Below are 20,869 nucleotides of genomic sequence, written 5' to 3'. Positions count from 1 at the left end.
GGACTTTCAGCTCCCTCCAAAGATTTTCTATTGGGTTCAGGTCTGGAGACTGGCTAGGCCACAACAGGACCTTGAGATGCTTCTTACGGAGCCACTCCTTAGTTGCCCTGGCTGTGTGTTTCGGGTCGTTGTCATGCTGGAAGACCCAGCCACGACCGATGTTCAATGCTCTTACTGAGAGAAGGAGGTTGTTGGCCAAGATCTCGCGATACATGGCCCCATCCATCCTCCCCTCAATACGGTGCAGTCGCCCTGTCCCCTTTGCAGAAAAGCATCCCCAAAGAATGATGTTTCCACCGCCATGCTTCACGGTTGGGATGGTGTTCTTGGGGTTGTACTCATCCTTCTTCTTCCTCCAAACACAGCGAGTGGAGTTTAGACCAAAAAAGCTCTATTTTTGTCTCATCAGACCACATGACCTTCTCCCATTCCTCCTCTGGATCATCCAGATGGTCATTGGCAAACTTCAGACAGGCCTGGACGTGCGCTGGCTTGAGCAGGGGGACCTTGCGTGCGCTGCAGGATTTTAATCCATGACGGAGTAGTGTGTTACTAATGGTTTTCTTTGAGACTGTGGTCCCAGTCTCTTCAGGTCATTAACCAGGTCCTGCCGTGTAGTTCTGGGCTGATCCCTCACATTCCTCATGATCATTGATGCCCCACGAGGTGAGATCTTGCATGGAGCCCCAGACCGAGGGAGATTGACCGTCATCTTGAACTTCTTCCATTTTCTAATAATTGCGCCAACAACAGTTGTAGCCCATCCCAGCCTTGTGTAGGTCTACAATTTTATCCCTGATGTCCTTATACAGCTCTCTGGTCTTGGCCATTGTGGAGAGGTTGGAGTCTGTTCTTGTGTGTGAACAGGTGTCTTTTATACAGGTAACAAGTTCAAACAGGTGCAGTTAATACAGGTAATGAGTGGCGAACAGGAGGGCTTCTTAAAGAAAAACTAACAGGTCTGTGAGAGCCGGAATTCTTACTGGTTGGTAGGTGATCACCATTGTGGAGAGATATGGCATATCTCAATTCTCATAGATATGTATCATGTGGACGCACCAACAGTTCTGTTGTCATTACAGTGCCAGTGTTTTGGTACTTGAAAATACACAGTGCTACCAAAACATTTTGGTAGGTATTCAAAAATACACGCTAAGAAATAAATTCCCGTAATTAAAGAACGGAAATGTAGTGTGTAGCTACAGTTAAAATACAGAACATTTTGGTAGGCCTATATAAACTTCTCTCATACATACTGCCCAGTTAGTCAACTTCTAAAACATTGGAAAAAGTGTCACAAAAGGTTGGAAAACAAAAACTTTCTAAAATTCTAAAATGTCAAATGAATGTGACAACGTGGACTTCTTTAATCTCCCAAAACCAACCTCTGTGGCTGACAAAAGTGGTCGGAGCACAGATTATGCAATTTGAAATGTAAAAAACAACTGTGAATGACGTTCTATGGACAATTTCTGTTAAAATATACAGTCCTACCACTGTTAATACACAGATATTTCTTATAGTGTACTATAGTTTAATACGCAGTCCTTTCCCCCCATCTCCAAACTCTGCCTCTCTCTTCCCTGCTGGACCTTAGAATACCTTCACTGTTAATGTGGTTTTCAATAATTCCCTCTCAAACACAGAAGGCAGCTTCTCAGAGAGCGGGCTGCTCTCCTGGCAGCAGGTCGTCTCCCCCTAACAAGGAGAGTGAGGGGGAGAACTGAAGACAGAGAGAGAGAGAGAGAGAGAGAGAGAGAGAGAGAGAGAGCGAGAGCGAGAGAGAATGAGTAATCTGTCAAGAGGAGACAGACAGGGAAGGAGGAGGAGAGGGGAAATGGACAGAGAGATGTCATGAGGGGGAGAGATGAAGACGAGAGAGAATGAGGGGAAAGAGAGAGGCAGGCAAGGGTGCTCAGCAGCCCTCGGCAGAGCCATTCAATGATTCATGGACTTACTCCAGTGATATCAGTGGGCCTCCGTTAGTTAGACACACACACATGCATACACACACACACACACACACACACACATGTACACACGCATACATACACACGCAATGATACATGCAAGCTCAAAAACTTCAGCAAAGAGCTGTGCATTGCCATGTATGTGGTATCCTTTAGTGTGTGTGTGTGTGTGTGTGTGTGTGTGTGTGTGTGTGGGGGGGTGGGGGGTGTATATGTGTGGGTGTTGGTGTGTGCGTGGGTTGGGGGTGTAGATGTGAAATGAAAGTAATGATTTGAAAGCTGTTGTTTTTCTCCCAGTGTGTTGCCTTAAAGATGTGCCGGGGGATCGAGTGCTCTAACACAAACATCTGTTTTCTCCTTTTTTTAAAACCCATACCAAACGCCAGCCCAGCACATTAGCAGAATCTTTAATATGCTACACGCTTCGCCCGATTCTCCTCCTCAATGTTAACACAATTTACTTGTACCATTGTAATCCCTTACCTGATTAAAAAAAAAAAAACTTCATAATTCTAAAGCGGGGATATTATCCATGGAATTACATTCAGTTAGTCTCAGGTTGGCTCAGCAAACACACGAGTCGGCCTCTCATGGAGGAATTACAATTCCTTGTAAGAGATAATCTCTGTTTAAGAACTGTTATCCCAAATTAGTTGACCTTCCTAGAAATTTGCGTAGAAACCCGTTACCTTAAACGGTTTAAGTTTTTACACAAGGTGACACTTAACAGGTCAAGTTGTATTACCACAGAGCAGTAAGTTGATGTAGTAGACAAATCAAGTTTACATTAGTAGACATTACTGAAAATCATTAGTTAACTCAAGTTTCTCACATCAGATTAGATCAGATTATACAATCAATACAGAGTACTTTATACTTATCAAAACTACAGAAAGAACTGCTCTAAATATGTTTTTTTCCTTATGACAGCCTGATTTTAAGAACAATGTACTCAATACATTAGTTCCAGTAAAACATAAAGGGTAACAATTCTCAGAGTGTATTTCCCATCATGCTCTACATGTATGTTTGACCTTGGTCTGCCTCACTGCCCAGACCCCATCAGTCCCCCCCCGGGTCTCAGTCATGGTGCAACAATAAATGTAGACAAACATGAAGACTAAATCAACCATACAAAACTAAAACCCAGATAACATCAATGCACACCCAAAACATGAACAGAACATTATTAAAACACACTAGGACAGAAAACGTTCAGAACATGTATTTCTTCCCATGAGCCTTTGCACCACTTCAGCCAAGAACAGTTCCAATGACCCCGCCCCTCCCATACAGAAACTTCCCATCCTTAGTTATCTCTGCTTCATATGATCTGTGCACTGCATACTTAGCCTGATTATTACAAACAACTAATGTGATTTAGAAATGAATATGGTTTTTAACAAAACATGAAATAATAAGTAGTGACCACTATGAAGTTTAATTACAACTAAATCTGGGTTTACAGTGTACAGTCGGCATGGAGACGTTTTCCTGGCACGGTGGACACCGTGAAGAGGTTTGCTGCAAAATGAGATATAAACCATTTGACAAAGAGAGGAGCCTTTTCCTATAGAATGATTGTTGTCACAAAATAATCCAAACTGCGGTACTTTATAAAGGATACTGTAATCCTAAACTGACAAAAATAATAGACTGGATCATCACTGTTTTAGGTATACTGAATGGCAAACTTGAGTTCTTTTTCTTTCCAAAATTGGATACACAGCCTCTAAATAGATTAAAATAAAGTTCCAAGGTATATTTTCACAAGAACTCAAAAGCAACATTGATCAATCACAGATTGTGTGGACATCCATTAAAGGACTATGGCTGTTTTGGACTATGGCCTGTAGCCGGCTCACAGTCACCTGTTGGTGGCTAAACAACTGCCGCTGGTAGCCGGCGCCCCGGAGCTCTGGAGCGGCTAAATACACCCAGCAGCTGCTGCTCGGCTTGTATCTTCCATCGCACTATAAACTGTTCACATTACAGTGCTTTAGTTTAAAGGTCCCATGGCATTAACATTTCACTTTATGAGGTTTTTTAACATTAATGAGTTCCCCCAGCCTGCCTATGGTCCCCCAGCCTGCCTATGGTCCCCCAGTGGCTAGAAATGGTGATAGGTGTAAACCGAGCCCTGGGTATCCTGCTCTGCCTTTGAGAAAATGAAAGCTCAGATGGGCCGATCTGGAATCTTCTCCTTATGACATCATAAGGGGAAAGGTTACCTCCCCTTTCTCTGCTTTGCCCGCCCAGAGAATTTGGCCCACCCATGAGAAAGAGACATCATGGCTTGAAAACGAGCGAAGCATGGCAGTTGGTCAAGGCCACACCCCCACCCTCTACCTTGCCCCCCCTCTTTCCTCCTCAATAGCAATTGAAGCTACAGACACAGAAATGGCACGTCCTAAGGAAAGCTACATTTTGTCCCCACCGGGGATAAAAATAATTCAGCAGAGGCAGGGATATGTAGACCAGAAAGGGGAAAATCCACCGCATCCCCCCCGGAAAATTGCACCTTGGTAAAGAGTATATGATTTGTAGTTAAACATGCAAAAGTACAATATGGTCCTTTAAGTTGACTTGAACTGCTCTATCCATCGATCCAAGCATCTCGCTGATTCTCTCCATCCTCATGAATCTTTCTCTTTGCTTATCTATGACTCTGTTACGTGTTATACAGTATATATATATATATGAAAATAAATCAACATCCGTTGGTCGTTTACCATATCTCCTCTAATCCTTTGCTCTCTCTTCATCCGTCCATTCACACTGACAGAATCGGGAGCATCAACTGCACCACAGAGCTCATTCCATTTTAATTGAGACGTCCATTTGAAGATGGACATGAATATTACATTCCACACGGCCTATTAATATGCTAAGGCCAGTCTAAATGTTTTAATATTCGCAGTGTAAATTATTGAAATTGAGTTCATGGGCAGCATCAGATCATTCGTCAGGAATGTTCAGTCTCTGATGTTCAGGAAGTGAGGGGATTTTAATCGCGTGCACTTCAGCTGAAAAAGGACGTGATTTCCCATGATGCACTCCCACGTGCTTGACCACCCCTCCCTGCGCACGGGACCTGGAGTCCCCATTTTTAGCTTTCTTAATTAGAGAGAAGGACTGTGTGTGTGTTTGTGTGTGTGTGTGTGTGTGTGTGTGTGTGTGTGTGTGTGTGTGTGTGTGTGTATGTGTGTGTGTGTGTGTGTGTGTGTGTGTGTACGTGTGTGTGTGTGTGTGTCTGTACGTGTGTGTGTGTGTCTGTATGTGTGTGTGTGTGTGCGTGTGTGTGTGTGTGTGTGTGCGTGTGTTGGTGTGTGTCTGTATGTGTGTGTGTGTGTGTGTGTGTGTGTGTGTGTGTGTGTGTGTGTGTGTGTGTGTGTGTGTGTGTCTGTATGTGTGTGTGTGTGTGTGTGTGTGTGTGTGTGTGTGTGTGTGTGTGTGTGTGTGTGTGTGTGTGTGTGTGTGTGTGTGTAGGTGTGCAGGCCTGTCTTTCTGTCTCCCCATCTGTCTTTGAAGTCACCAAGCATGTCAGACACACACACACACTCCGGATATTATTCTAAAAAATCCTCATCTGATGTTTCACTGAGCACAGACGTGTCGGGCAGCGACCACAGCGTTAAAGTTGGCGTTTCGAGTGACAGTCGGCAATTTAAGGCTGGTTGCACGGCGGCGGCAGCGGACGTCATCGCCTGCGGTTACACACACACACACACACACACACTTGTGCGGGTGTTGGAGAGGAAGATGGATCGGAGTACAGATTGTAAGTGACATGTTAATTTCTTCTCCGTCACTCACGACCGAGGCGTCCGTTATCAAAGTAAAAGGACACGAGCCCCAGCCATCAACGCTCTGTTCTTCTTCTCTTCTTTTCTCATTCCCCCCCCTCCCCCTTGTCTGCCCTCGTCTTCCTGTCTTGGAGCGTCCCAGGGCTGACTGTGATCAAGGAGATGTTTAATGTAGCATTTATGCTTTTCTGCTCACCCGTGTGTACCTATCTAACCCCCCCCCCTGTCAGGGATCTGCTTGATTCCTCCCCTCATCCTCCACCAGATGACTGCTCTTCATGCCCTTGATGGTCAACCATGATGGTTCTGCCTTGTGTTTTTCATTTTACAAGGGGGTGCATTTTACAACGCCGACATTTTGACCCAGAGAAAACTGAAAGTTGCACGGTTGACAACGGGAAGACAACCCAAGGGTTAAGGACACCAAACTGCATGGGATTAGCATGAAGTGGGCATTCATTCAGATATCTTGAGGTGAGAGGTCAAGGGACCCCTTTGAAAATGCCCTTGCCAGTTTTTCCTAACTTTGAAGCGTTATTTAGCCCCCTTCCTGGCAAGTTTTGGCGGATGCCTCAAGTCAGTGGTCTGAGGTACCCCCACAGCCCTGTCAGATGAACTCACGTACCCCTTCATTGATTCCCAATGTATTTTTCAAATGTATGACACCATTCATATAAAAGTGGATATTGTTTCTCAGACAATTGAATCAGTATTACCACTGATTCAATTGTATGAGAAACAATTTGGTCAGCAATCTTGTACTACTAGCCTACTAGGTTACTACTATTCAGGATGAAGCTGAATATTTGACCATTTATCCACTAACGTTACTCTTACTGTAAACAACAATTACAACCATTTATCCACTACTTATACCTAATCATTTGAACCGTTTAGCCATTCCTTTTAGCTACCTGTTGAAACTTCTGTGCTCACTTGCTAACTTCTCTTACATAACTGCAACATGTAGAGTTGAGGTCTTACGGTTGATAATGATAATGTTAATATGTTGATATATTGTTTTGTTTTTTATCAAATCATAATTTCAAAATGTTCAAATTGCAGTAGTTGGATACAATCTTTCCAAGTACCCCACTGGCAACTGCAGAAGTACCCCCTGGGGTACACGTACCCCTGGTTGGTAATCACTGCATTAAGTGTTAATATGATACCAGTATCTGCACTATAGCTTTAAAACAGAGACTGCTATAAAGGACTAAAGCACTCATTTGAAAGAAAATGGAGGTACCGACAATCGGTGCTTGGATCAAGAATATGGTGCAATGTATGTCCTTGGAGATACATAGATATATATATATATATTGAGGGGGGTATGAGAAAATCTGGAGGCCATTTGACCAGTTTGTTAAAAAAGACATAGGGGAGCTGCTTCTGTGATACTGTCATATCATTTTATTTTTATTTTTTGACTGTTGTGGTACGGCCGAGGTTGAGAGAGAAATTGTATTGTCGGTCGGGACGGGGGACGGGTTGTTGAAAATTGTATTGGCTATGAAAATGAATAAAAACATTGTAAAAAAATAAAAAATGTAAAAAAAATAGCCTTTTAAAGAGCCTCTAGTAAGGACCCCCCCCTCCCCCCAGCACTAAGAGGCCACATATTTGCTGTCAGTGCCAAAACGTTGCATATATGCTAAACAGAAAAACTGCATTCACAAAGTGATAATATTAATTAGACCCTTGTCAAAACGGACTCGTCACGACCATTCACAAATCAACAGTGTCAGCAAAGTGTAGTGTGGTATTTTGTCCACAGCACAAATTAGAAATAGTTCAGTTAGTTGTGTTCTGTGTCCTGCTGTGTGGTTTTCACACACGTGAGTGGGATGTGAAAAAGTTCTCATGTTCAGTGTTACCCTCAACTTAACAAGCGTTATTAATGTAAAGGTTACCAGCCGTGAGAGTGAGAGGGAGGTGTGTGACATATGATTCAAAACATCCCACATGATGTCTGTACTTCTGACCGTGAGTGTACTAACCAACACTTTTCTTTCTTTCTTTGTGTGTGTGTGTGTGTGTGTGTGTGTGTGTGTGTGTCTGTGTGTGTCTGTGTCTGTAGGCAGCCCTGGTACTACGGCTGGGGCTTCAACCTGCCGCGGGGTCAGGCTCTGCTGGACAAGTGGAACCAGATCCCCGACAACACAGACATCCTGGTCACACACTGCCCCCCACTGGGTGAGACACACATTACAGCACATACACACACACACACACACACACACACAAACCATAGACTGACACAAACACAAATATATGCATGAACCATTTGGCCATTTGTTTGTTTTGTTCATTCACACACACACATGCTCCGTGATGCATCCGAAGGTACACATGGGCACAGATCACTGAACTGTGCAAAGACATTACAATGAAATTATCTTTTAATCTCTCTCTAAATATGAATACAAATCATATATGCATAAAATATACACAAGCCAATGCAACTGGTGGAGAGAGAGAGAGAGAGAGAGAGAGAGAGAGAGAGCAGCAGGTGGAGGTGGAGTGTGTTGATATGGATGGTAATACAAAGGTAAACACACGCTGTAAATGTCTTATCAAAAGAAAGTAACATGCATTTGCAGCCTGCAGTTATTTTACATTTCCCTGAAGATCAAATTCAAGTTTGTGCCCTGATTGTTTGCGTTACAGTAATCAGCTCGAGTGTTCTTGAATAATAGCCTAATCTGATAACGAGTTCTCATTTATAGACAAGCCTATATTTAATCAGCATTTCTTTTCACCACTGCAACCTTCCTGTAAAGCTTTGTTCATACTCGCGCAAGGGCACCGTGGCGCGGGCCTCTGTAGATGGCGCGCAAGCTACGAGCATGCACGGAGATGTTTATGCTCAACGCATGATAGATAGATATACTTTATTCATCCCGAGGGACATTTTAGGCATCCAGTAGCTTAGACAACCATAACACAACAAACACACATAGGCTACACACATATATCTCACATACATATCAATCACTCACAGAAATTTAAAGAGTAACATTTTGTGAAGTGATTACAAAAGTCTGGTATGGACCGACCATGTGATGCAATGACCATGATAAGGTGCTATATGGTAGAGTGTGTGCAATGGTGGTAGTGCAAAAGTGAACAGTGCCGGGATTGAACAGAGCAATAGCGTATTATTAAATATTAACTACGACTATGAAAAGGAAAAAAATAATCTGCGAATAAGCAAGAAGGCGTAGAGAAGAAGTCGAGAGCGGAAGTAAAGGAAAGCCGGCTGCCTGCGAGTAAACACATCCATGATAAACACGGACGTACTGGAGTTACAATAATCCAGAGGTGCGAAACCACGCGCCGCGACAATTTGCAGAGCCTTTGTGCCGGACACGAAAGATGTTGGTGACGTCCTTTTCTGGCTCGCGGAACACTGAGGCGACCATAAACCTTCCTGTAACTCCCATCTGTGCTCAGTTTAATCAGTAAATTCATCGGAACACAACTCCAGCCTACTGCACCTGTTTGATAAATAAACTGCGTTTGGGGAGAATGCGTCACATCTGTGCCTGAAAAACTGCAGTAAATCTGGTCCTCTGTCGTTTATTTATTTATTTATGTATTTATGTATTCATTTATTAACCTAAAAGTAGTCACATTTAAATATATTGGGTCTAGAAATACTAGCATCAGCCTATAAAATATGCATCGTGTTTTATATTGTTTTATTAGATATACAGGAAAGTGATGACAGTGAGAGTATGACATACAACCAAGGTTGCCAGCTGGGCCTGAACTGGGGACATTTCCATTAAAATGCTAGTCCACCATGATGTGAGTTTTTGTAAACGCTCTCTACGATGCTTAAACCTCCCCCAGAGGACTTGACTTTAGTGGTCCTGGCAGCAAGTATGTGAATAGACACTCATACATATTCATACAAACCATATAAACAACATGATGAATCATTGTTGTGTTGTGTGGATGAACAACGGGTGAAAGTAATCAAAGCGGTGACTCACACAGTCCGGTCAGCTCGGCCCGCTCAACCTGAAAACACACTTTACCTTTAGCCTTCTTAGTGATCACCTTTCAGCTTCTACACACTTTTCATCCTCACACACACACACACACACACACACACAAACACAGATGCTGGCTCACAAGTGAACTGACATCCTGTAGGCACATCTCTGTCTCACACACAAACACACACAGACGCTCGTGCACACACAATCTTCTCTCTCTCTCGCTCTCTCTCTCTCTCTCTCTCTGACTCTCACTCTACCACACACACACACTTTCACACCTCATCTCCCGCTGCAGCTGTGGTGCTCAGACGAGTGTGTGTGATTGATTTCTGTGTCTTGCGTCTCGGCTGCGAACACGGACGTTTTTATTTTCCATTCAGCTCAGCGAAGTGTCTCCAGCTATCTGCTCGTGTAAGCCACCGGCATATGGAGCAGCTACAGCAGGCTACTAATGCATGAGGCACACACACACACACACGCACACATACACACACACACACACACACACAGACGAAAGCAACAGAGGAAATGGCATGAGAAAGAAAGAAGGATAAAGGAAAAAGGGGATGAGGAAGAAAAGTGTGGACAATAAAGTGAATTCTTTAAAGCACTAGAGGTCAAGAAAAGAAATCTTTCTTCGAAATCTTTTTTAAAAAAAAGAGTGCGAAAGGAATGATGGCCCAGAAGGTGACGGAAAAAAGGAGTGTGAGCAAGACGTCGTTTTGCACTGCACCAAAAGCTCCCGGTTTTTTTTTATGAGGCGCGGCAGATCGGCAGCTAGAGAGGAAAAATATGGCCTCTTTATCTGGCTGTGAGGAAGAAGTTAACAGCAGAGAGACAAAGAGAGAAAGTGAGACAAAAAGAGGAAAACCGGCGCACTGCCCATAGCAGCAGCTGCTTTGAAACAAGCGACACATTAGAGCAAAATACCCAGAGACACAAAAAAGCCCTCGTAACTTCTCACTTCACTTCCACAGTCTCACAAGGCTTGTAAAGAACGCATTTACAGTTTTAAGACATTTCATACTAAAACTGATACTAAAAGTATGGTGTTTTTTTTTACAGGTAGATACATTTAGAGGACAAAGAAGTCTGACTGTACGACTTTACCTGCATGACTGATTCACTGCCAGCTGAGAACATGGACGTTTTTATGTCTGTGTTGAATATGAGAGGGTCCATTAACTTGACTCTGTGGGATTTTTAGCCCTTTGTTTGGTAGTCAAACAATAAGAAATGCATAGAGAATCTTAAAGTCGTCCCCTAGAGAGTCTTTTTCTCTCTTTTCTTTTCCCCCGGTGAAGACTTACTCAAGCTACCAAATCATGAAACTTAGAAAAGCTACTTCTCACTTGTCATGGCACACAAGCATGCTATTATATGGCCACAATCTTTTGTATAGTTTTGGTCGAAGTCTAAGCAAGGGGCTAATTCAAACGACGGTTTGACATGAGAACTGACATGAGATTTGCAGCTTGGAGTCGAGTTGCAAAAATAAGGACTCACGACTTTACTTGGACTGATTTGAGACCTGGCTTACTTGAAAATCGACTGCCTGAAAACTTGACTTGAGACTTAAAGGTCCCATAGCATGAAAATTTCTCTTTATGAGGTTTTTTAACATTAATATGAGTTCCCCCAGCCTGCCTATGGTCCCCCAGTGGCTAGAAATGGTGATAGGTGTAAACCGAGCCCTGGGTATCCTGCTCTGCCTTTGAGAAAATGAAAGCTCAGATGGGCCGATCTGGAATCTTCCCTTTATGACGTCATAAGGGGAAAGGTTACCTCCCCTTTCTCTGCTTTGCCCGCTGTCAGTACCTGATCCGTACCGCCTGTAAGATCCGTTCTGCGCATGCACATAATTATGTAGTAGCAAACTAACGATGTCCCTGTGTGATTTGTACCACGCATGCGTTGAAACACTTTACGACCAAACATCACAACTTTTTTATTAAATCTTTATTATACAATAGTCATAGCTACAAACAATCGAGACTTGTCACTGACAAACAATCGAGACTTGTCACTGATCCAAAACCGTGTAGCGACGTCGTTGTTGTGTTGTTTATGTTAATGTTTTTACTTTTAATACTTCGTCTTGACTAATAACCATAGACTGTCTATTATTAATGCGATGAAGTGTAAACGTACATAAGTGTCCTTTTGAAGACGGGATGACAGCTCTTCCAGCCACTGCTGTATACCACTATAGTAGCTACATGCTAACGGCAGTAAACATGTCATCTTAGCTGGCAATGTTGTTAAATTCTCCCCAATTCCGGGTCACATTCCTGCTGAAACATATCCGATTGTGTAGTGTTTGGTTCAGAAGCCTTTATCTGCGATTTTTGATGTTAGAAAGTGCTGCTTCGTTCCACTACAATCTAACGTTAGCATACTCATAGCTAACTATTGTAGCTGCATGCTAACGCGACATAGCGGAGCATATATAGCTAGCTATATATGTACGTATGTAGCAGGACTTTGTACCGTAAAAAAATCACCAATAAAGGCTTCTAAACCAAATACTAAACAAATACAAATACAGTAAAGTGACTGAAATTTGGGGTGAAATGTCCAGCATTGAGCTACATAATAAAACACAATAAAGTTTGCTGGTCTCTCACAGAGATCTCATTTGTAGCCCTGTTTTTACCTGATACTTTCATCGAAGTACAAACACATGAAGTGAGAGGTATACACATGCTTAAACTTTATTTAAAGCATGATTAACCTGAAGCAGGACGGAGTCATGACTTAAAACAACAAAGCAAGGCTTCTAGCTCAGGCTAGCTAGCGTTAGCAAATTACCTTCAAAGTTGCAAAGAAATGATGAAACGTAAAATTTGAAGCCTTTATTTAATTTGCTACATGGTGTTGTACTGGATGGCCGGACGACTCTCCGTATATCATTAACAGATACTTCAGGCAACTCCAGCAAACACCTTGTAAACTTCATCTCTGCCATCATAACGGTCTACTGTCACTGTAATGTTTTCTTCTGGTAACCAGAAATGTCCAAACATCCTTACGCCAACGCGTGCATAGAGCTGTGAAGTTTGCCGGTGTTCACAAGCGTAGAACTGATCAGGCAGTGTCGTAAAACACGTTGAGTTTCTGCGCATGCGCTGAATAGTGCGCATGCGCAGAACGGATCTTACAGGCGTTACGGATCGGGTACTGACACCCGCCTAGAGAATTTGGCCCATGAAGCATGGCAGTTGGTCAAGGCCACACCCCCACGCTCCACCTTGCCCCCCCCTCTTCCCCTCAAAAGCATTTAAAGCTACAGACAGAAATGGCACATACTAAGGAAAGCTCATTGTGGGACTGGCTCTAGTGGCTGTAATTCTGCACCAAGGCTGGATTTCGCGAAAGAGACTTCAGATACAGTATTAGGGGACCACTAAGGTCTATATAAAAGAGACTTCAGATACAGTATTAGGGGACCACTAAGGCCTATATAAAAGAGTCTTCAGATACAGTATTAGGGGGACCACTAAGGTCTATATAAAAGAGACTTCAGATACAGTATTAGGGGACCACTAAGGTCTATATAAAAGAGACTTCAGATACAGTATTAGGGGACCACTAAGGTCTATATAAAACAGACTTCAGATACAGTATTAGGGGACCGCTAAGGCCTATATAAAAGAGACTTCAGATACAGTATTAGGGGACCACTAAGGCCTATATAAAGAGACTTCAGATACAGTATTAGGGGACCACTAAGGTCTATATAAAGAGACTTCAGATACAGTATTAGGGGACCACTAAGGCCTATATAAAAGAGACTTCAGATACAGTATTAGGGGACCACTAAGGTCTATATAAAAGAGACTTCAGATACAGTATTAGGGGACCACTAAGGTCTATATAAAAGCATCCAAAAAGCAGCATGCCATAGGACCTTTAAAGGCAAAAAGTTGAGGAGACTTGACTTCAGATGAAGTATGAAGTATGTACCTTTCACTCAGACTCCTTAAAGTTGGCCGTTCAATGAACTGTTTCCTTTAGAAGAATACGTTTTCCTCGTGGTTTTGGCCATTTTGCTTTTACAAAATCAAGTCAAATATCGAAGATGTAAGACTTGACTTGGACTTGCCCTTCAAGACTTGAGACTTGATTTGGACTTATTGTTAAAGACTTGGAAATTGACTTGGACTTGTCCTTTAATATTTGAAACTTGACTTGGACTTATTCTTAAAGGGTAACTACTGTTTCTTTTTTCAACCCTATTTTTTCCAACCCTATCTTCCTATGTTTTTGGATATAAGTGACTGATGGGAACAATAGTCTTTGACATTGGTCCAGTATTAAGTGAGATCGCTGCAGTCGGCAGCAGAGAAACAAGCTACAATGTGAGTTAATTGGGCAATTGTCCAGCTTGTATTTCAATTCTGTCGTTTTGCCACTGACAGGCTCAGATTAATATTCTAAGGGTCTGACAACATTATGGAAAGGATTTCTAAGGAGGTCGACCTTTCTGTTGAAGAGTAAGATCCATGAAAATTGCGTTCACTAAACCCACCAGACTCCATGTAAATAAACAGTAATTTTAGCATCGTAAAACACACTTCATTCAAAGTCAACAGAAACTAAATAAAACTATGAAAAGCCGTTTTGGGTCATCTTTCCACTTTTCCGACCATCACAACTCTAGTTTTGGTTGAAATAAACACATAGTTTACCGATTTACATGTGAAGATATGTTGGCTCTATACACGCTAAAAGTATTGTTTTTTTAAATGGAGTCTGGTGGGTTTAGCACTAGCGACCTCAGAGCTGTTTCTGGTTAAACACAAAGGTTTTAAAGAGGTTTTAAAAAGGTCTATCTCTGTAGGGATCCTTTCCATAATGTTGTTAGACATTTAGAATATTAATCTGATCCTGTCAGCAAAAACAGCACTTTTAGTGGACCAAATTGATGATGCACATTTGCCCCAGAGGGTCACATTCCAGTCCGGTCTGTGGCTGCCAGTTACAGCGTTCACGCGTAATACTGGACCAGTGTCAAAGATCATTGTTCCCATCAGTCACTTACACACACAAAAAATAGGAAAATAGGATCCAGGTTGAAAAAAATGATAGTTACCATTGAAAGACTTGAGACTTGACTTGAACTTTCCCCTTAAAGACTTGGAAACTGACTTTAACTTAACCGTGCCCTTAACAGTTTGTTGAAGGCCCTTTTTCCTGTTTCAATATGACGATTATTTTTTATCTGTAATCTTAGAAACAAGGTTCATACAAAAGTGCAATCCCAGAGACGACAGTAATGATCTCTTTCCTCCATAGACATTTAGCCACAGGTGGTAAAGACAGAACTTTCTGGACCCCCCCCCCACCTTTATCGTGTCAGTTTTCTGGCAGCTTCCAGGCAAACTGTGCCATCACTGGATTACAGATCTCTTTTCTCGAGAAGCTGTCTGCCTGAAGAGGATGAACCTGATTTTGGACACTGGTTGAAAGCAGTTTAAAGACGTCATATCAAGCTTTGAGAATTTTATGAGGTATTTTTGTTTTTACAATTTTCTGGCATTTCACAGGCAAACCAATTTCGATTGATCAAAACAATCCTAGCAGGACTTTAACGCTTTCAGTTTCTTTTTCTCATTTGATAATTGGTTCTTTTGTTCACTTCACTCTATTTTTCTTTTTCCTGTCTGGCCGGAGCGACAGAAGGCAGGGAAGATGGAGGCACGAGCTCCTCAGTCATTTTATTTCTCCGACTTGATGCTTTTATTGACTCAGCATGAGCAGCATCCCTCCTCGCAGAGCAGCCACTAAATCATAAACCCTCCGTGCTTCATCCTTGTCACACACACTGTGAAGTCTGCATCTGTGCGTGGTTGTGATTGATCTTTTTTTTTTTTTATGGCTGCTTTCTAAGAGTCTTTTTTTTTTCTTTTTTTTTAGTGTGTGTGGTGCGATCTGCAGTTTTTGCCGTTAGACAAGGACCCGAAATGGCGAGCTTCGTTCTAAAACGTGATATATCGCCTTTTTGAAGGGAGATGAAATTTATGACCCTCGCGGAGACACATTCAGCCGCGGAAACAGCGAAAATCACATCACACTGCTGCCCGTTGAACGCATTAGTGAAATGATCCAAAGAGGATCGTTACTGTACAGCCGCCAGTTTATGTAGAAAACTAACAGGATTAAAGTGGCTGGGTGTAACTCTCAGTTTGTGTTGATTCTAACGGCCAGTGTTTTTACCACACCTGCTGCCAGGGCTGTAGTCAATTCCAGCTTGGTCGAGTCTGAGACAGAGGTTCAAGTCCAAGTCAAGACCGAGTCCAAATGAGAGACAGTCAATACAGAGACAGAGAAAAAAAAAAAAAAAAAGAAATCCTCTTCAATACCACTATGTATATCTTCTATTTTAAGATGATCATTTTCCTTTAACCTACCTACCATCTCAGCACCACGTTATCTCATTCTGGGCCACAGCTCTTCATTTGTGGCCTGGTGGTGTTCGCAGGCTCTGTGAGAAGCAGCGGGTTTAGTGTGAGGTGTGTTTGATTTGCATGTCGCTGTGTGCAGGTTTCCTGGACTGGGTCCCGAAAAAGATGCAGCGCGTGGGGTGCATGGAGCTGCTCAACACAGTCCAGAGGAGAGTCCAGCCCAAATTACATGTGTTCGGACACATTCATGAAGGTACGCGCATGCGCTTGTAAAACACTTAAACACGCACACACACACACACACAATACTGCGGTTACTACAGAGGCACGTATGGTGGATATAAAACATCTACAAATGTAGATGTTTTATATCCACGTTTGTGTTGTTGTTTGACCATGTTTTATGACCATGTTTAATGGAAAAAGGGGGGAATTGCTGTGTGATTGATCAGTGTATAAATCAAACGTGAGTAGGAGAAAGAATCCCACCCTGGACTAATGTACGTGTATTCCGTTACATCCCCACATATGTACACACATATTTGCAATGTGATGTTTTTTAGTCAGGGATGTGCTCTAAATATAAACTAATCTCCTCCCCCCTTTTTGTATTTACAGAATACAGTTTACACATTTTGAGGCTGACATAAATCCTAATGACCTAAATTCATATGGTTGCGACATCACATTTAGCATCAAACTAAAGGAAAGGGACCTCTAGCTTTACCGTATTCTGAAGGCGGCAGTTTGTTTACACACATTTCCACCATCACTGTGTCTACATTTTTCTCACATATCTAAACATACAGCTTATTATGTAAATCCGGCAGTCACATGTAGATGTAGCGCAAATAGAGGAAAAGCCATGTATCTAGATCCGGGGTTTAACTTATAGCTTTAGTGCGTAACCTTTTTGATATTAATGAACGTCCCGTTACATTCCAGCCATTGCTAAATGAGTTGCTACAAAGCTAATTAAGACTATCAGCTCCACACAACTCTCTGGATTTCTCAGTGTGACTATGTTCAGAAGATTGTGGCGTCCGGTGACTTTCCCGCGCAGAAACTCAAATGAAGATAATGACCTCTTCTGAAGAGTCTATCATGTTTTTTTAATCCTCCGTGTCCTCCTTGGCTGCTAGCTACTGCGTGGAGGAAGGGGGGGGGGGGCTGCGCGGTCACAGAAGGCTTGTATCATGCGGACTCGCCGACAGTTTTGTTGTCATTACTTAGAAATCCTCATGGGGGAGACAGAAACTACACACTGTAGCTTTAAAGAGAGACGGAGCAGGGACCCCCTACTACATATATTGTATAACATTGAGTTGCAAATTAAACTGGTCTTACAATAACGAGTAGGGCGGCCTAAAGCCTTTAGTGCATAAAATACTAAGCTATTAAAATAATAATTGTTGGCATGAGTTTATAAATAATGTTTTAATTTTAAACATTCATGTGGCTCAGTGAATCCTTTGTTATTAACTGTATCTGTGGACGGCTACCTTACCCATTGGCCAGTAAGCCTATCATCCCAGTTTTCTCACAAATAGGCAGGGCCGACCCTGCTATGCCCTGCAGTAACTCTGAGGACCCTCTAGGGGTCCCAGACCCCCTGTTGAAGATCTCTGATCTAGATCATAGTATTATCTATGCCTTAAGCTAAATATTTGTAAGTTAATTAAATTGACTGAAAAATCCAATTCCAGCCACGTAAGCTGAAAAAACATGGATGTGATGTACAATAGTTTTCTCGAAGAGCAATGATGAATGACGAAAATTATTAAAGTGTATATTCGAGAATACCCAAGCCGCATTTCAGGATTGCTTCCTCGGTCAGGGGATCAGGTCAGCGCTGAGCCCCTGGAGCAGCGCCCCCCCTCTCCCACAGAGAACCAGATTAGAAACTCAGATTTTATAACAGGAGAAAAAGGCTGAAAACAGCTCTCTTATTAAAGTTGAGGACTCAGAATGAAATTCAGAATGGCAGATGTCCTCAGTGTGTTTTGTATTCATGTATTCTGAATCTGAAAGGACCAACACAGACATCTGTTCGTATCCAAGACATGGTGAAAGTGACACCTACACTTAAAAAAAATCACTGATAGTGCAAAGCTAAATTGGAGTACTTTCGGAGAGATGGTAACTTGTGCTTGACAAAATGGTTTTACACTTTTGCATCTGCCATTTGGAAGGAACGTTGATCCAAAGTGCCTTTGAAGCAGCGTTTTATTTTAACTGTAGGGGTGTTAGCGTCACACTCATGCATACATTTTCTCAATATGAATTCTCGGCATTTTAGAATGAGCTGCGATACCAAGCACTTATAAGGTCCAACCGATGACCTCTGTGTTTGCGTATGTATTATGATCCCCATCAGATGCATCTCAGTTGCTATTCGTCCTGGGCTCCACTGTGATTGACAGTACTTCCTCTGATTAGTCTGTATCATTTAACCATATATTAGTCAATATTATTGGACATTTGTGTGCCTTTTGGGGAGGCAGCACTTTAGTAGCATGCGGTTAAAAAAAATAAACAATTCCATATTGGGCCGCATTGAAGTTTTGTACTATTATAATAAAAGAAAAACTGCTCATGCTTGAAACGTGAAAATGGAAATGTATACAGTTAGCTGCTTTATGACTGACTACTGCAGCACAGACATGTAACATGAGATAGGCATGGTGTCAAATCCATGGCAAACACTGAGGACGAGAGACTATGGTCAAAACAGAGAGAGAGAGAGAGAGAGAGAGAGAGAGAGAGAGAGACAGAGAGAGAGAGAGAGAGAGAGAGAGAGAGAGAGAGAGAGAGACAGAGAGACAGAGAAACAGAGAGAGACAGAGAGAGAGAGAGAGAGCCACCGACCCACATGCCCACATAGGTCGTCTAACATAGGGGTTCTCAACTGGTCTCACCCTGTGACCCATATTTCCCCATGGTCATAAAGTCGCCACCCACTTTTATAGAATTCAAAACAAGCACATTTATTTTTCAGAAATAGGCTTTCTTCTACCTTTTTTTTTCACATAAATACACATATTTACATGTGCAAAGGGAGAGGGAGAGGAGCATGCCAACTGCATGGACAAATATGACTAAAATAAATGAAATATCAAAACATCAACACAAACTTAAAGTTAATGAAATTATGGTTACCATGGCTACAGCGCTAGACTGCTGCATGGCTCTGACGCTTGTCCATAAAAAACACCCAAAAAAAATGTTTCAAAATAAATAAAAAAAAAGTCCAAAATCAGATGCGCATTAAAAATGATTTATTTCATTTTGACCTGCTGTCCATGAGCCACCCAGAACGGGTCCTACCAGTTGAGAATCACTGCTCTAATACATACATTAGTCGAGGGCGTAATACATGACTACTACCCTCTAGTATGACCCACGGGAGCTAGTTTAAGACTGACGCAGTTGTCAATTTCCCGTCAAAAGATTAAAAATAAAAATATTACAACACCAGGCGCTTCACGCCGTGCGCCTAGATCGTTAAAATAGGGCCCATTGTGTGTTCCTGTTTGAACAAAAGTGAAAATAAAACAACTCTTAAATGTATTTAACCTGTGCACACCTGTAAGACAGAAACAAAGATGCTCCTGTTTTAAGGTTTGGAAACGTGACTGTCTGTAAAAACGTTGGTGCTGATAGCGTGCAGGAGTTCACCCTTTTCCACTGCTCACCCAGGTTACGGCATGATGACTGACGGCACCACGACGTTCGTCAACGCCTCAGCCTGCACGGTCAACTTCCTGCCCATGAACGCGCCCATCGTCTTCGACCTTCCAAACCCCCGGACCACATGACTAAAGCGAGAGCGCCCAAAAACACCTGCCGCCAACCAGGAGAGCTAGGTGAGGTCGGGTGGTCAGAGCGGAGCAGGTGTCTGTAAATATGAGGCACACATCCAGTACGGTACATGCCTGGAGATAGAGTGAGACTAAGTGAGGAACGCTCCCTCACGCTATTAATGTTATTTTATCTGCCACCATTTCTTCATCTCAACACTGAGTCGAAAAGCAGACACACGGACGAGTGGAGAGACGCTTTTACATAAGGACAAATGGACATTTCTCTGTCCTCTTTTACTGCACTGACAATCTGATGGGGCTCTCAAGAGAGATAGGAGGCACCCAGACGTCCCTGTTGGTCTTTTTCACTTCATTTATATGAACTGTAAATCACAAAGTGAAACAACCCAACACCTCGTCTCCGTGACAGTTGTGGATAAGCCTCGACTCAACAGCAACGGTACATTTGCCTGAGGGAGGATTGTAACGGAACTTTTTCTCCCTTTCCATTTTTTTTAAACATTACTTTCCTCATTTCTTCCCGCCTCTTTCTGCCACCCTTATCTTCCTCCTGTTTCTCTCCCCTCCTCTGGCCCGGAGCATGATGTGGTGTGTGTTTTTGCCAGTGTGTGTGTGCGTGTGTGTGTGTGTATGTGATCAAATTGAGTGTGTGAGGGCAGCAAGAGGTCTCTGCCAGGGGCTGTGTGAGAGTCAGGGTGTCGAACATGACACCGCTCCCCTGGGCCCCATTACAGCCCCCATAAGCCTCTTAACCACATGCAGCACTTTCCCTTTTTCCTTCCTCTCCACTCCACTCCTCCTTCCATGTAGCTCCCCTATCACCTTTTCTCCTCTTCCCCCCCCCCCCCTTCC

The 20,869-nt window shown here is 42.7% G+C and overlaps 1 protein-coding gene across 1 annotated transcript in view; it reads left to right on the top strand.

Moving 5' to 3' along the window:
- The window catches only part of mpped1 (metallophosphoesterase domain containing 1), an 80,916-nt gene extending 60,905 nt beyond the window's left edge, over positions 1-20,011 (top strand). Inside the window, exons 4-6 of the mRNA XM_078242965.1 lie at positions 7,857-7,972; positions 16,333-16,446; positions 19,893-20,011. Of these exons, the coding sequence (XP_078099091.1) occupies positions 7,857-7,972; positions 16,333-16,446; positions 19,893-20,011 (349 nt within the window). The remainder of the gene's footprint in view (positions 1-7,856; positions 7,973-16,332; positions 16,447-19,892) is intronic.
- Positions 20,012-20,869: the final 858 nt, after the last annotated feature.

Source organism: Sander vitreus, chromosome 23 (assembly GCF_031162955.1).
Source record: "Sander vitreus isolate 19-12246 chromosome 23, sanVit1, whole genome shotgun sequence".
NCBI classification, from domain to species: domain Eukaryota; kingdom Metazoa; phylum Chordata; class Actinopteri; order Perciformes; family Percidae; genus Sander; species Sander vitreus.
Note: the sequence above shows the minus strand (reverse complement) of the source record. Positions and strands in the feature narration are given on the sequence as shown.